Source organism: Labeo rohita, chromosome 9, assembly GCF_022985175.1.
Source record: "Labeo rohita strain BAU-BD-2019 chromosome 9, IGBB_LRoh.1.0, whole genome shotgun sequence".
NCBI lineage: Eukaryota > Metazoa > Chordata > Actinopteri > Cypriniformes > Cyprinidae > Labeo > Labeo rohita.
This window is the reverse complement of record NC_066877.1, coordinates 11,705,308-11,723,018: the sequence shown is the minus strand read 5'-3', so window position 1 is coordinate 11,723,018 and position 17,711 is coordinate 11,705,308. Positions and strand designations below refer to the sequence as shown.

The 17,711-nt window shown below is 35.2% G+C and overlaps 1 protein-coding gene across 2 annotated transcripts in view; it reads left to right on the top strand.

Moving 5' to 3' along the window:
• The window catches only part of si:dkey-230p4.1 (rootletin), a 29,629-nt gene that overhangs the window by 2,433 nt on the left and 9,485 nt on the right, over window positions 1–17,711 (top strand). For both annotated transcript variants that reach the window (XM_051119351.1, XM_051119349.1), the window contains exons 4-16: window positions 1,238–1,315; window positions 1,389–1,459; window positions 1,543–1,708; window positions 2,998–3,104; window positions 5,278–5,523; window positions 5,722–5,902; window positions 5,985–6,128; window positions 6,739–6,887; window positions 8,921–9,070; window positions 9,211–9,367; window positions 14,650–14,796; window positions 14,989–15,098; window positions 15,981–16,134. In XM_051119351.1, coding sequence (XP_050975308.1) covers window positions 1,238–1,315; window positions 1,389–1,459; window positions 1,543–1,708; window positions 2,998–3,104; window positions 5,278–5,523; window positions 5,722–5,902; window positions 5,985–6,128; window positions 6,739–6,887; window positions 8,921–9,070; window positions 9,211–9,367; window positions 14,650–14,796; window positions 14,989–15,098; window positions 15,981–16,134 — 1,860 coding nt within the window. The remainder of the gene's footprint in view (window positions 1–1,237; window positions 1,316–1,388; window positions 1,460–1,542; window positions 1,709–2,997; window positions 3,105–5,277; window positions 5,524–5,721; window positions 5,903–5,984; window positions 6,129–6,738; window positions 6,888–8,920; window positions 9,071–9,210; window positions 9,368–14,649; window positions 14,797–14,988; window positions 15,099–15,980; window positions 16,135–17,711) is intronic.

The window sequence follows — 17,711 nt, the reverse complement described above, 5'->3', positions numbered from 1 at the left end:
ACTGCTGTCAATCAAACCGTTTGTTACATGACTGAGAAGATGTTAAAAAAATACTTTCGCAAACTAGTCCTAGGTTTTTCACTCAGTCTGGAAAAAACACCGCAGTACAATTCTCTGGACTCTCTAGGTCAATAATTGTCAAAAAAATGTTGAAATACACCTTTTGGGAAACTATAATGGGGTCGTTTGGAAAAGTGGCTTGTCCAAATATACCCAAAAGCCTATAAAGCCTAAATGAAAACTCAAAACTTCACGAAACCTGGTAAGCACATGCGACAGGTGATTCTATGGCTCGGACCACAGCTGGCGCTATAACAGTCATAACCATTAAAAACATCATATTTCTCTGGTACATCACCTGACAAAAAAGCTGTTTTTAATCATTGGTTTAGGTGGTTACAGGCTTGCTAAATAATATGTAATGTCTTTTTTTATATGTGCTTAAATGCCTTAAAGTGCTTGCTATAGCAGCTATATTTACATTTTAGTATTCCAGAAGTTTGGGGTGGATAAAAATAAGAACTTTCTTGATTATTAATTGTTTTTTAGCTTATTTCAACGCATGATTTTTCTTATTTTAAATCATTTTAAGTCTTCTTGATGCCTCCTTGGACGTTTGCTGAGTTCCCCTAGTGGGCCTTGGCCTGTTGGTTGAAAACCATTGCTTTGTGCAAATGAACAGTCACATGGTTGGTTGACTGCCAGTAGGAGTTAAGACACTGGAGCACTTATAGCAGGCAAAATAGAGGATCTGTTAAAGGATTAGTTCACTCCAGAATTAAAATTTTCTGATAATTGACTCACCCCCATGTCATCCAAGAGGTTCATGTCTTTCTTTCTTTAGTCGACAAGAAATTAAGGTTTTTGAGGAAAACATTCCAGGATGTTTCTCCATATAGTGGACTTTAATGGGGATCAACGGGTTGAAGGTTCAAATTGCAGTTTCAATGCAGCTTCAAAGTGCTCTACACAATCCCAGCTGAGGAATAAGGGTCTCATCTAGCAAAACCATTGATCTTTTTTTTTTAAAAAGATAAAAATGTATATACTTTTTAACCACAAATGCTTGTCTTGCACTACGGGTGGTCAGTTGTGCCCACCTGTAATGTTAGAGCATCTAGAACAGCCTCTACAATCAGTCAGCAACCTCCAGCAATAAAAATGCTGTTTGGACCAATCATATTTCAGTTAATACAATAAGTCTCTCACTGGTATTTAATGTGCTCATGCATGTCAGGTGTTGGAGTACAGGGCTCGCTGTCAGACTCTGGAGCAGCAGACGATCAGCGAGGAGCGAGAGCTGAGGATCAGAGAGGTGAGAGAAGCAACAGTCCTCAGTGTTTTCCTAGAGATCTCTGAGTGCCACATTAACGCTGTGCATTTCACAGAGGATGCTGCGGGATGAACGCAGTGACACACTGGAGAGCACCCTCATCAGGCTGGAGGAGGAACAGCAGAGGTTTGGGAGCAGTATAAATAATGATTATGGTGTGTTCAGAGCTTGAATTGCTGTGACTGAGTTGTGCTTGTTTACTGGAACAGATGTCTAGGGCTCTCGGAGGTCAGCGCTCTTCTGCGGAGTCAGCTCAGCCAATCAACAGAAGCTAACGAAGCCCTGAGGGATGACCTAAGAAAGCTAACAGCTGATTGGTCCAAAGCGGTGGAGGAGGTAGTGCAGAAGGAAATCGACTGGCAAAAAGAGAAAGAGGTGAGCAATAAATACATGCATATTTGTAATATTCTTGTATATTTGTCAGTTAAGATCTAAAGATCAATGCCAGACATCAAAAGAAATTCAAAATCAAAAAGAAATGTTTTGGAGGAAAACATTCCAGGATTTCAATGGGGATCAATGAGTTGAAGGTCTAAATTTCAGTTTCAGTGCAACTTCAAAGGGTTCTACACAATCGCAGCCGAGGAATAAGGGTCTTATCTAGCAAAACGATCAGTCATTTTCTAAACAAAAAATAAATAAATAAATAATTTACTTTTTAACCAAAAATGCTCATTTTCAGTAGGGACTGTAATAGAAACTTATAGTTTATGTAAGCTCTGCCTGCTCCCACTTGACTCTTGTGATGTCATGTAAAAAAATAGATTTTATGTTGCCGCATCAAAATCCATTTCTGGCATTATAAGTGGTGCAATTGAAATCATAAGTCATAAGATGTAAATGCTGCAAATTCTTTATGCTGTCACCTACCGTAATTACAGTAATTTCAATGTGCAGCGTTAAATTCAGTTGTTTGCAGCGTGTGCATGGCCTTACAGCAGGTTCATGAGCTTTCGGTAGTTGCTTAGCAATGGCTCCGTTTTTCTGAGGATTTTATCAGTGCATTAGGGAACGTGCAGTACTATATTGTCACCAAGCAACTGCGCCGTGACACACAAAGTTAAGTGTGTGTGTCCTCCATTAGTGGATAAGAGGGAAAAGACATTTCAGAAGTGTTTCACAGAATGTAAAGATATAAATATAAACATAAACAATAATTGTTTGCATTAGAGATGCATTAGCTTGAGTTTTTCTTTAAATGAATGCTTGTGTGCTTTGTTAGCGCTTTTTAAATAACCTCACATTACGTTTTAAGGCACAAATGTTTTAAAATGCATTTTATTTGACTCACTATGCTGTTATCATGCAACACTGTCTGACCACATTCAGCATTTTCTCACACCTCTGCAGCTGTAAACATTATCTTTGGCATCATGATTTCTCTTGTTCAGACATGATTTTGCAGAGAATGCTCTGTAAATATAGCAGGGAGATGTTGCTGCACTTGTTCCTTTGTTTTTTCTTGTACATCCACTGACAGACACAGATGGATGAGTGCTTGTGGCATGCACTGACTGTACTACCACATGTTTCTGACAAATTGTGCTCTTCAGATAAGCCACAATGCAAAAGCATCTATTGGTTTTATTAATGCAAAATTTTATCAATAAATACGTTTTTTTTTTTTTTGTTATTAATTATGTTGTGCCATTATTTGAATACAGGCTTTGACAGGCTACATAGGGAAGGAGCAGACCAGGTTGATGACTCTGTGGGGACGTGTCGTCACTCTCAAACGCCAGTGTAACTCTCTGAAGACTGCTACTGACAAGTGAGGACATATGGAACTATATTTTTTTCTATTCAAATATATTTTAAAATGTAATATATTCCCATGATGCAAAGCATCATTACTCTAGTCAGTGTCACATGATCCTTCAGAAATCATTCGAATATGCTGATTTGTTGCACAAGAAACTTTTTTTCTTATTATCAATGTTGAAAACTAAATATTTTTTATATTTAATGTTTGATATCATTAATATTAAAGGATTAGTTCACATCCAGAATAAAAATTTCCTGATAATTTACTCACCCCCATGTCATCCAAGATGTTCATGTCTTTTTTCTTAGTCGAAAAGAAATTAAGGTTTTTGAGGAAAACATTCCAGGATTTTCTCCATATAGTAGACTTCAATGGAGATCAGCGGGTTGAAGGTCCAAACTGTAGTTTCAATGCATCTTCAAAAAGCTCTACATGATCCCAGCCGAGGATTAAAGGAGAAGTCCACTTCCAGAACAACAATTTACAGATAATGTACTCATCCCCTTGTCATCCAAGATGTTCATGTCTTTCTTTCTTCAGTTGTGAAGAAATTATGTTTTTTGAGGAAAACATTTCAGGATTTTTCTCCATATAATGGACCGCTATGGTGCCCCAAGTTTGAACTTCCAAAATGCAGTTTAAATGCGGCTTCAAAAGATCACAAATGCGGTTGTAAATGATCCCAGCCGAGGAAGAAGGGCCTTATCTAGCAAAACAATCAGTTATTTTCATAAAAATAATACAATTTCTATACTTTTTAATGTCAAATGCTCTTCTTGTCTTGCTCTTCTTGACAAAAAACTCCCATCTCATGTTCTCCCTCAACATCGGTATATCGCTTTTACCTTTTTGTTGAGGGTGTTTGATCTTCTTTGCATGTTCACTTTGCAAAGACTGGGTCAGTACTTTTGCAGCGATGTAGGATGAATCTGAAATGATTTTCATGAGTTCAGGGAGAAAAAATACGATTGAAGTTTTTCGAGATACCCTAACCGTCTTGAGCCAGAAAACACAGAGTTCAGGGAGAGTGAGACAAGACGAGTGTTTGAGAATAAAAAGTATTTAAATTGTACTTTTTAATGAAAATAACGATAGTTTCATTAGATAAGACCCTTCTTCCTTGGCTGGGATCATTTACAACCACATTTGGGATCGTTTGAAACTCCATTTTGTAAGTTCAAACTCTGGGCACCATATCAGTCAATTATATGGAGAAAAATCCTGAAATGGTTTTCTCAAAAAACATAATTTCTTTACGACTGAATAAAGAAAGACATGAACACCTTGGATGACAAGGGGATGAGTAAATTATATGTAAATAGTTGTTCTGGAAGTGGAGTTTTCCTTTAAGGGTCTTATCTAGCAAAACAACAGGTCATTTTCTAAAATAAATACAAATTTATATACTAAATATATTAAATGCTTGTCTTGCACTAGCTCGACTTCACGCATTAACTAATTATGTTGGAAAGGTCATGCATGACATAGGCAGAAGTACCGACCCAGTGTTTACAAAGCAAACGTGCAAAGAACGTCAAATGCCCTTTACAAAAAAGGTAAAACAATGATGACAGACGATTTTGAAGTTGGAGGAAAAAATGAAATGGAGTTTTTTGGCCTAATATACCTTTTTGAACCATAGTATACAGATGAAGAACTAACTGTGTGTGACCTTTCCAACATGATTACTTAATGTGTGAAGTCACATTGCAGAGCTAGTGCATTTGTGGTTAAAAACTATATAATTTTTTTCTTTTTGCTAGATAAGACCCTTATTCCTCAGCTGGGATCATGCAGAACCCTTTGAAGCTGCATTGAAACTACAGTTGGGACCTTCAATCCGTTGGCTCCCATTAAGTCCACTATATGGAGAAAAACTTTTTTTTTTATTTTTTTGGACTGAAAAAAGAAAGCCATGAACATTTTGGCTGACATGGGGAGTAAATTATCAGGAAATTTTTTATTCTGGAAACTGCTTTTGTGGAAACTGTGATACATGAATAGAAAGTTGAAAAGAACAGTCTTTGCTGTTTAGATGTCTTTACTGTCACCTTTGATTAATTTAATGCATTCCTGTTAAATGTTTTTTTTTTTTCTTAAAAATTGCCCCCAAACCTTTAAATGGTAGTGTATGTATTCTCTATACCTTCTGTTAATATGTTGTGTTTTTGTGCCACAGAGACCTGTGGGAGCTGAGAGCCGAGTTCACTCGTCTCTCCTCATCTCTCCTCTCTGTATGGGCTTCTCCTCAATCAGCTGCCATGCTGCTCCATGACTCCTCTGTAGGCCACTCCACTACAGCGCAGCCTCTCTCCTCTTCCCAGGGGCCGCTGTCTCTTGACGATTTGAGTCATGAACAAAGGGAGAGGAAGTCGACTGAATTAAAAGCTGACCTAGAGTCAGAAACTCTGGAACTCAGGAACAGGTCATTAAAGGATTCATGCAACGTTAATTCTGCTCTGTTATTTCAAGTGTTCACAATATATTTGCAGTGAATTTGCTAAATTCGGATTCATTGTTTTGTTTACACCATCATTCAAAAAATGTTTACACATGAAGTTACAAGATGTATTAGATGGCAATGTTTCAGAATATTGATGATGTACTTTGATTTATTTTTCAGGATCACAAAGCTGAATATGACAGTAAAAGCTCTTGAATCTGAACGGGAGAAACAGGAGGCAGAGATAGAGAAGAGACGCAGGCAGGAGATGGAGAGAGAACGAGATCAAGAGAGGAAGTGGGAGAGACAGATAGAAATGGAGAGAAACTTTGAGTCTGTCAGACATGCTGTCACAACACTGGTGAGTCTGACTGAGAACAGGAAATTCTCTTTATTTTAGTAAAGCATGAATGAATTCATGTATTCACTGTCTTTTTGTCCAGTCAAGGATTCTCAGCTCTCAGCAGATGAGCGGACAGTCAAGCTCTCTCTCTTCAGATGATGTGTCTAGTGAAGGACTGTCCTCTGTCCTCTCTGTCATCGCTCAAGCTGAGACTGCCCTGCAGCTGAGACAACAGGAAGTACAGGTTAGTCAGTGTGAAATCTGAACTGACCCTAATTACTTTAATAAGTGTTTTTGGTCTTTTTGTGAACAGTTCATCAGTGTATGTTTTTCCAAATAAAAACAATGGCGGAATAATCTTTTATCTAAATGTGACCCTGGACCACAAAACCTAAAAGGTCTTAAAGGAACACTCCACTTTTTTAAATATTTTCAAATTTAAAAAAAAAGTGGAGTGTTCCTTTAAGTAGCATAGGTATATTTGTAGCAGTAGCCAGCAACACATTGTTTGGGTCAAAATTATCGATTGTTCTTTTATGCCAGAAATCATTAGGACATTAAGTAAAGATCATGTTCCATCAAGATATTTTGTTAATTTCCTACCGTGAATGTATCAGCTTAATTTTTGATTAGTAATATGCATTGCTTAGAATTTAATTTGGACAACTTTGAAGTCGATTTTCCCAAAATTTTGATTTTTACACCCTCAGATTCTAGATTTTCAAATAGTTGTACCTTGGCCAAATATTGTCTTTTTGACCACTATGACTGGTTTTGTGGTCCAGGGTCACACATTTCTTTCCTTTTTGGCTGATGTCACCAAACCCTCTTAGTGTGCTGAATCTTTTTGTCAGGATGCTCAGGTGAGCTTGCGTAGACTTGGCACAGAGAAAGAATCACTGGAGAAGCAAATCATGCAGTTGGAGAATGAGAGAGTGGAGCTTCAGGAACAGACAAATCAGGGAGCACTGCAGATAAAACACACACAAGAACTACTGAACAGGTGATGAATGCTTCATTATATCATTATATATACACTACCGTTCAAAAGTTTGGGGTCAGTAAGACTTGTAATAGTCTTTAAAGAAGTCTCTTATGCTCATCAAGGCTGCATTTATTTGATTAAAAATATAGAAAAAAAACAGTAATATTGCAAAATGTTTTTACAATATAAAATGATGTTTTTTATTTTAACATACTTTAAAATAGAATTTATTCCTGTGATGAAAAGCTGAATTTTTATCAGCTGTTACTCCAGTCTTAAGTGTCACATGATCCTTCAGAAATCATTCTAATATGCGGATTTATTATTAGAATGATCAATGTTGGATAACATCAACAGTTGTGCTGCCAAATATTTTTTGGAACCTGTGATTTTTTTTTTTTTTTTTTTTTTTTTTTTTTTTTTTTTTCAGGATTCTTTCATGAATAACAAGTTTAAAAAGTACAGTGTTTATTCAAAATATAAATATTTTATAACAATGTAAATTATTTATTATTAACTTTTAATAAACTTTTAATTATTAACTTAATACATCCTTGGTGAATAAAAGTATTAATTTCTTTAAAAAAAAAAAGAAACAATAAAAATGTACTGACCCCAAACTTTTGAACGGTAGTGTATTCACGCAAATACACTTTTCTTTTTAATATTGCTGATGGCTACCTTTAGGGGTTAATCAAAGAATCCTAAAAAATGATCATGATTTCACAAAAATATTGATATTTTGAACAGTGCAATTGAAATAGCATTTTGAACATTGCATTGAAATAGCATCAAATCAACATATTAGAATCATTTCTAAAATGTAACATGTAATACCGAAGACTGGAGTAATGACTTCTGGAAATTCAACTTTGCCATCACAGGAAATTGTAATAATATGTATACTGTTTTTATTGTGTTTTTTTTTTTTTATAAAAAATAAATTATACTACAAAATATAATTAAACCATATAAATAATAAAATATATGCTAAAGTATATACTAGTCAAATGTTTTTGAACAGTACAGTTTTTTTTAATATTTTTTTAAATTCTTTACTTTTCTTACATTTTCAGTATCATTACTCCAGTCTTCAGTGTTGCATGATCCTTCAGAAATCATTCTGATTTGCTGTTCAAGAAACTATTGTCCAAAGATCATCATTTATCTGAAATAAAAAGCTTTTGTAACATTATACACTATACTGGAAAAGCTTAAAAAAGCTCAAAAGCTTGAAGTCAGTATAATTTATTTATTATTTTTTTGGAAAGAAATTAATACTTTTATTTAGCAAGGATGCTTTAAATTGTTAAATTGATCAAAATAATCTGAAAATAAATTGATGATAAAGACATTTATAATGTTACAAAAGATTTCTTTTTTTTTTTAGATAAATGCTGCTCTTCTGAACTTTTTTATTCATCAAAGAACCCTGAAAAATTCTGCTCAGCTGTTTTCTACATAATAATAATAATAAATGTTTTTTAAGCAGCAAATCAGAATATTAGAATGATTTCTGAAGGATCATGTGACTGGAGTAATAATGCTAAAAATTTGAAATCACAGGAATAAATTACATTTAAAATATATTCAAATAGAAAACATTTATTTTAAATAGTAAAATATTTCAAAATTGTACTGTTTTTGCTGTACAGACTTACTGTTCAAAAACGTTTGATGGGTAGTATATTTATATTTTGATAAAACATTTAAAAAAAAACCCTTAGTGACCCCATACTTTTAAACATTAATGTATTTTTCCAGAGCATACTACAGAATTTTGTTAGCGGTGATTACAAACAATTATTGGCTAATCGCTTTTGGGCATAACTGTAAAACTGAAATTGATGTAAACGGGCAATCTTGTGTAATATAACTTGTGTTTGTTTGTTTGCTGGGTTTCATTGTATTTGTTATACTTGTATTTTTTAATTGTTTTCACCATGAAAATAGCCTAAGATGCTGACATAGCATTAAATAAAAATATACTACTACTGAACTAACATGGTTGAATATAGAAGAATAATCTGTGGAGGGGATGTGTGTGACAGTGAGAAGGAGATGGTGACTAGTTTGCGCAGTCAGATAGAAGAGACTGAGAGACTCACTGAGGACCTGAGACAGGAGAATGAACGCTTGAGACGACAGAGAGAGAAGGAGGAGGAGGAGAGAATCCGGCTGGAGAGGGAGAGACAGAAACGGTATGCTTATCCATCAATCAGCGCTTAACATTATGCAGAATTCATTTAGGATGTGCGTGTCATTAGAGCCCTGTTCAATCATGTTCATCATGCTAAATTCTGCTGGTAAATAACTCTGATGAGGTTTATTTGTAAATCAGCATGGAAGCAGAGATGTTAGAGACCACACAGCTGTGTGAGAGAGAGACCCGTATCCGCCTGGAGCTGCACAGCCTGCAAGGGGCGCTAGAGAGAGAGAAGCTGGACAGAGAACGAGCTGAGCAAGAGGCAGCCGACACTAAAGATTCATTACTCAAGGTAATCCAATACACCTTTTTCTTTAACACAGAAGTAAGCCTATGGGTGAGACCTCCGGTTCATTAGCTGCTATAGGGAAATGATGAGAAGAATAATAATGTGCAGTAAATGGTAAAACAGTTTGCACTACAAACCAGTTTGTTCATAATTAAGATGCATTAAATCTGCAATATCAAGCAGCAAAACAAGCTGTTTTGTACAGCTTAAAATAGCTGGGCACAGATAAGACCGGAAGCCACTCCCATAAAAGTTACAATTGGCCACGCCCACTTTTACGAGAAGAAAAAGGTGGATAGAGCGGAGAGAGGCATGACTGCCACAAATCATTCTCACAATATCAGCAAAACCTCATTTATGGTAGCCAGCTGTGTTCACTACCATTCAAAAGTTTGTGGTTGGTAAGATTTTTTTAAAAATTGTGAAACTTTCTTAACACGTAACACATAAGTTGTCATTTGTTAACATTAGTTAACTAACATGAATGAACATGAACAATACATTTATTACCCTATTCATTTATCTTTGTTAATGTTAGTTAATAAAACACTTTGGTTAATTATGTTAATTCACAGTGCATTAACTAATGTTAACAAACACAGCTTGTGATTTTAATAATGCAGTGTCCAATTGCAGTGTGCCCCCGCCCCCCCTTGAAGGTTAAGTTAATTTTATTTAATTTTATTTTCTATATAGCGCCAGATCATAACAAAAGTCATTTAGTGTAAATTTTACAGTTTCATTTGAGAACACTAGCATCACATAATACTGTATACACACAGAAACTTCACGGCAACCTGATTTTTATTCAATTAAAAATAAATTAATGTTTAATGCCTTCATTTGATTATCAGAAAAAAAAGAAAAAAAAATTCAGAAAAAAAAGAAAGAAAAAGATTGTAGGGCCCTATTGTTCAAAATGTTGAAATTGAGATTTTTTTTTTTTTCTTTCTTTTTCTTTTTCTTTTTTTCCATTGGATACCGGCACCCTTTATGCAAATCTCCCTTTCCACCATATCCCAAACATGCTCTTAGGATTGAGATCTGGTGACTTTGGAGGCCATGGTCAGAAAAAGTACTCTGGCACGCTGTGGTGTTTAAACAATGCTCAAATGGTACTAAGGTGCACAAAGTGTGCCAAAGAAAATATCCCCTACATCAATACACCACCACCAGCAGCCTGAACCATTAATGCATGACGGGATGGATCCATGGTGTTTTTACGCCAAACTCTGACCTTCCATCTGAATGTTGCAGCAGAAATTCCAACTCATCAAACCACCTTCTGTTGTCTAATTTGATGAGCCCGTGTGAATTATAGCCCCAGTTTCCTCTTCTTAGCTGACAGGAGTGGTACCCGGTGATTATTTTAGATGTTTACTAAGATTCTTCTATTTTCTATTGAAACCCACAGTAATATTTAAAATATAAGTAAGCTTAATATATATAAAATCATAATTTATTGTGTACTTTCAATTGGGAAGTGGCTATCCCGAACCCTAACCCCTAAATTTCAACTTATGAAAATGATATTGAAATAATTTTTGTATTTTCTTCAATTTTTGTTTTTAAAAATATTTTAATTCTTTTAAAAAGTGAAGTTAAAAAAAAAAAGATTTATTTTGTATTTTCTTTGTAAATTATGAAACTTTATGTAAAAAAAAAAGTGTCCCACTTTTTTATGTCACTATCAAAACAGTGTGTTTTAGCCATTGGCTGAGAGTAACTGTAACTACACCCCTACGTTTACGATCAGGAAATATTTGTGTGTCATAGGGCCCGTCATTTTTAGGTAAATGTGTTCAAAAGTATGAAAACTGTGAAGTCTAAAAGAAAGTGTGTAACTTCAAAGAATGTCTCCACCGAACACCATTTTTCTATAATTAAGCACTCTTTTTTTGGGAGTTTTTATGTGTGTACCACTGTTCAAAACTGTGCTAGGTAAGCATACTGATTAGCATCTGGGTTCATGTCATCATTGTTTCGGTAGTGGCAGAAGGGAACACATAATCCTTTTTGGGGGGAAATAAACAAAATTTTAGTACAGTTATGCAATTTTTTTATTTTTTTTATTTTAGTAGTGTTTTAGTTTTTAAATTCTGTAATATGATGTGGTCATTACCAAAGCATTACTGTTATTACCGAAAATGTGCTGTAATGACCGAAACATGGGATGTTTTGTCAGAAATAAAGTATACTGAATTATCAAGATGTTATAATAGTGTTTGGTTCAATGAATATTCAAACTAATGAATCTTTAAGTTTGAAATCAGTATGATCAACCTTTTGCCTCTTACAAAGAAAAACTGTATTCAAAATCAGGGACCGAAATTAAGTTTTTGACACACCGGCCAAGTTGGCCGGTGGATTAAAAAATCAACCGGCCAAGCTTATTTTTTACCTGCCAAAATTCTGAACGATTTAACACAGATATATCCAAAGCACGTTATTCTGTATATTATGTGTGCTTCGGACAGAGAGGAGTGACAATTAAAATAGGGCTGGACGATATGGCAAAAATTCATATCACGATATATTTCTTAATTTCGGTCGATACGATATAATTCCTATATCGATACGGACAATATTAAAAAGCCTCAGGAAAAACACACACAATGGATGTCTGTACCTACAAATATCTGCAAACTGAATTTGCAAAGTCTATAATACCTCCAGGCTCCTCCTATTAAAATTATATAATTTTTTTAAAAAATAAAAACAGTACAAAAAAATAAGGTTCATATTTTATTTGTATTTAGCCTTTACAAACAGGAAATGTGAAATAAACTATCAAATAAATAAAATTCTCAGACTCAGCTTATTAACAATAATATATTTCCATTTAAACTAGAACAGGCTGAATATTCATATAAACTGAAACAACAAACAAACTGCTTCAGCCAGGATAAAGAAACAAAAATAATACAATAAAATACATAAAGAGTGAGCAACAACAAAAACACATTGCTCTGGCCGGAACATTGTTGAGTGTTGATTAGGGATGCTCATTTTAACCGGTCAACCGTTAACCGACATTAATACAATCAGTTAAACGGTTTAAAAGGTCTTTTTTTTTCAGTAATTCAGTAATCAAAATATTGTAAAACGTTTTCTGGATGGTTAAAATAAAATGAAATTGCATTTTTGAGAGAAAAAAGATAAATTGCGTAGGCCTATAACGTTAAGTCGCATTTTATTATTAAGAAAGACCTGGTGTCGACGCGAAATATTTACAATACACTATAAACATAAGCTAGGCTATTTTAGTTCCCCTCACTCCACAAAAAAATCCTTTCAATTTAACAGTATTTAGACGAACAAGAATGAAAAATATAAGAAGCTCGGCGACAAGACAAAACCAAACCATTGAGGCTAAAGCGAAACTGAAACTAATATTGTGTCTCATACGACACAAACCCAAATGTCTCCGTATTCAAGATGTATTTGAATGCTAAAATATTATTTGTTATGTAAACCTGGTTTTGTACTTCTCGCATTAAAATATCCACACAAAAAAAATGTTTGGCACGGCAGTACATTGATAACGATTAAGCAGTGTGATTTTTTTTTGTTTTTTTTCCATATGTTTGGCTGATTGTGTGTGCGCGTGCGGCGCCGGCGCAATCACTTGATTTTTTCCTTCTAACAGGGGAAACGACTCTTTACAGATCATCAAAACTGTAAACGGTTTGCTGTTTGTAAAATAAAGAAAAATAGGATGCCGCTTTCAGCCGTCTTCCTTTCGCGCAGCACAAAAATGAACGAAAACTCTGCTACTAGCTACTTGTTGCACTTTTTTTTGTTTGTTTTATTAAGTAAAAATATTTATCTTATAGGCATATTCTTTCATTATATATAGCCTAGCTTTATGATGTTTTTCTCCATTCGCAGAAGCTGCAGGTGATGCGACGTGTCCATGTGAATCCTCATGTTCTGTTGTTTGCTGCTTTTTGCGCATGTAAAATTAATCCCGGAAAACAAATGTTAGTATTTTAACGGGTCACAGACACTTATCCTTTCTAAAATAATTATATTCTAATTTAAAATAATCTTGTCGGTTAACGGTTAATAATCGGTTAACAAGCGTCGGCTGTCGGTTAGGAAAAATAACCGAAATGAACATCCCTAGTGTTGATGACACTCTATGACAGGCTCTAGAGGTTTCTGGCAAGAAATATTATTCTGGTAAGAAATATAATTTCTGGTCAGGGGTACTCATTTTGTAGCTAAAACTTTCCGCGACGGAACTTAACCAACTACTGCTGAGCGCGGGCAGCGTGTCTGTGATGTACGTCATCACGCAATTCTGTTCTGCTCTTTCTGACGGCTGAGCACTGAACGTCATTCAGTGACAAATACTAATGTATAAAATTATATATATATACAAATGTATATCGAAATATCGGAAATGGGTTTAAAAATCGTATCACCGTTATTGAAAAAAATTCTATCGCGATATATATTGATATCGAATTATTGTCCAGCCCTAAATTAAAACATCAATAAGAATTCTGGTGGTGGCTTTTCTTCCAGTTCGCCAAGCTTTCTTTTTGAAGGCTGGCTGGCTCCAGTTAAAAACCGCCACATCTCGCCACTAGGCCGAAACTACCGCTACGTTGAGTGTGGGATAGACGGAAATGACGTGAGTGCGGCGCTCGCGTTTCACTTACGCTTCGGTACGTCGCATGCAGACGGGGGCGGGGGAGCATCACAGAGATCCGCGAGACTGATACTGATTAACATTACTGTTGAAAAGATTTACTCGCCATGTGGCGGATGGCGCTTTAAATTTAACTCGCCAGACAGAGAATTTGCTCGCATTTGGCGAGTGGCGAGTGTTAATTTCGGACCCTGTTCAAAATGCAACAAATCTTATAAATTACACTTGAAATATTGTTAAAAATTGAATTGTTATTGATTTATCTCTGAAAAAAATATAACAAAATAGCAAAAAATGTATTTACAGTGTAGATGTAAGCAAAATCTTAATAGGTCAATATAACCCTTCTTATTAAATTATTATTACTGTGTTTCAGTAGTGACAAATTTGGGGAGGATAAATATTCCAAAATTTTCTGAAAATACAATATATGAATTAGCTGCACAATTACTAGAAAAGTGCTCACACACCAGCCCTGTGACATCAGGCAGTTCCGCCTGTTAAAATAAACCCATGGAGTTTTGTCCGAGTTGTGTTGTTTCCCATCCTGTATTTTGTCACCTATCCAAACCTCTCATTCATTCCTTTACATTGTTCTCTATTTTCCCTCTCTCGTCCCTTCCAGGCACGGGAGGCATTGCTAGCCTTGTCCTCCAGTCAAACCCAGCTCAAGAGGGAGCTGGCAGAAGGTCGAGATGCCCTGGAGAAAATGGCTACTTTAAATGAAGCCCTGGCCAAGGACAAGAGAGAACTCAGTGTTCGTGCTCTGCAGGTCTGGCACGCAGGTTTAGCCCATCTTTAGCATAGATCACTTACACTGCCTAGGGACATGACCAAATCCCCGCAAGCTGTCACAGGCCTCTTGCCTTTAATTACTTGATCCAGTGCCAGATTGACTTGCTGGTAGGGCCAGGTTTGGGATGGAGGGATGAGAGGTGTGATTTTTGTTTTCCTGACCCCTCAGCTGGAGACGGAGGTGGCAGAAGCCCAGGCCCAGATCCAGGCATGTGGCGCAGAGATGGCAGGTCTGCGCAGGGAAGTGAAGTCCACGTCTCTAGAGGCCAACGAATTAAGGTGCGGCATTGTGAAACAAAGAGAAGTATTTAAAAGTCAGCTGATGAAGTCTACAGATGAGTATGTTTGCTTGGAAGCATTTGCTTCATGGGTGAAAATGTGAAATAAAAAATGTATTTCATATATGTGACCCTGGACCACAAAACCAGTCATAAGTAACACGGGTATATTTGTAGCTATATCCAACCATACATTCTATGGGTCAGAATTATTGTTTTTTCTTTTATGCCAAAAATCATTAGGATATTAAGTAAATATTATGTTGCATGAAGATACTATGTAAATTTCCTACCGTAAATATATCAAAACTTAATTTTTGATTAGTAATATGCATTGCTAAAAACTTCATTTGGACAACTTTAAAGGCAATTTTCTCAATATTTAGATTTTTGTGCACCCTCAGATTCAAAATGTCAAATAGTTGTATCTCGGCCAAATATTGTCCTATCCTAACAAACCATACATCAATGGAAAGCTTATTTATTTGTAGAAATTTGCCCTTATGAATGGTTTTGTGGTCCAGGGTCACATATTATAACTACTAAACTAAGAATATGTTGATATAAATATTGTTTATATTGCCTACCCCTTATTTGTACCTCTTTGTTATGCACAAGGCAGAGTAAAATATGTTTGAGCAATAGGCAGGTTCAAATCTGGAGATGAAGTGTGTCTGTGACTCTAAATACCAGCTAATCAGGTCCCTAATGAGCTTGTATGAGTTTGGTAAGAATACTAATGAATACATGGGGCTTTAGATGACACTATAAATGTCTAGTTTATCTCAGCAGCTGTTAGATTTGGCTTTAGTATGCTGGCCCTGTGTTTTCACAGCCAGTGATTCTTTACTGCAATTGTGTTGATGATCCCACTGCGTTCCAGGGAACGAAGAGAGTCTGATCTGAAAACTCTGCAGCAGCTCCGAGACCGAGAGAGAGAGCTGGGGAATGAGCTGGAGACAGAGAGGGAGGACAGAGAGAGGGAGGTGACTGCTCTCATAGAAGAGAAAAAGAATAATGAACAAAAGATTGCAGAGGTGAGAAACTCAGACAATACTGACTGCTTGAGAACTAGATTCAGTACATTTTTGAAAGAGCAGACATTATGTTGTAACTAGGTGCAAGGTGACAGTTTTCCGAGTTATTATATGGGTCATTCCATGAAATCAGTGCCTTTTGCGTCCCTAAGAAATAATTAAACATAGATTCAATATAACAACAAATGAATGTGGAATAAAAACATAATACTGTGTAAGCTTTCAATATTACGTCAAAAAAGTACATTTAATATTATATTAAATAATTGTTAAGCAATGTTTTTGGCATAAGTATGCATTTTTTTTCTATACAATATTAATCATTTTATTGGTGTCCCCTGAATTCATGTCAGCCCTGTTACCCTCATCAAAAAACCTTTGTAAAATAATGTACATTCAAGTAGTGGATTCCAACACTTAAAACACAAGCATGTTTCTCTCACTCTTCTATAATGTTCTATTTTTGATGATTTATTAAGCTTGACTGAGCGGGGCCATCATGCAATGTCAATCCTGTTACCATTTTTTACATTTAATATAATCTACAAGTGAAATCCTTTCAAAATGTGCAATATGTGCTTTTATGAACTTGACTATTAGCTAGCAATTAGCAAATTTGTTTGAAGTCATCAAACCTGTTACTGCCAACCTGTTACTTTATAGAGTAACAGGTTTTGACGTGGGTAACAGGGATGATATTGATTAGGTTTGGCCCTGTTTTTAAAGATTGTCTGTGTAAAATTCAAACATTTTAAAGGTCACCCTCGGAATATTATTGAACTAATGCTTATATCATTCGGTGGCATATGAATTCTAATTAAACTATAGTATCTAGTAACGCTTGTGTCAGTAACAGGGTTGACAAAAATAGTCATAAAGTAATAAAATTAGCCTGAGATGACACAATACAATTTTTTGTCGTTTAAGGTGTCTTCATTTCATGGATATTTAAAAAGTATTGATTAAACTTAATTTATTTTTCAATTTTTCAAAGTGGAAAAGGCACCAAGTTAGTGGAATGACCCATTTGTGTGTGTGTGTGTGTGTATAATTTAAATGATCAATTAAAAGAACATGTTGTACTCAATATTTACTAAAAATGCACAAAAAAGTCTAAAAACAAAAATGTGCAGTAATATGATAATAAATATAATAATAAAATAATTCATTTTTACTTAATACAAATAACAAAGTGTTTTAATGATTGTAATTGTAAAATTAATATAAATTTGTAAAATAATTGTACAGTTATTTGTTGAGTAGCTCTGCAGTGTAAGGTGAGAGGTCATAAAAGACACAGCGTGAAGACTTGAGAAGACAGAACAACACAACTGTACACTTACATCCACAATAATAACATATAACATATTGGTCAAATATAGTACACACATATCACAAACTCTAGTAATAGCATATAATTACAAAAACTAGGGGTGGGCGATATACCAGTAGACATGATTAACCAGTAGAAATTTGTCAACTGGTAGAGATTGTGGACTATTATCTATTGTGGTTACACTCAAGTGACATTGCTGTGCTGCATGGTCAGGAAAACCTATCGTTGGCACACGTTTTTA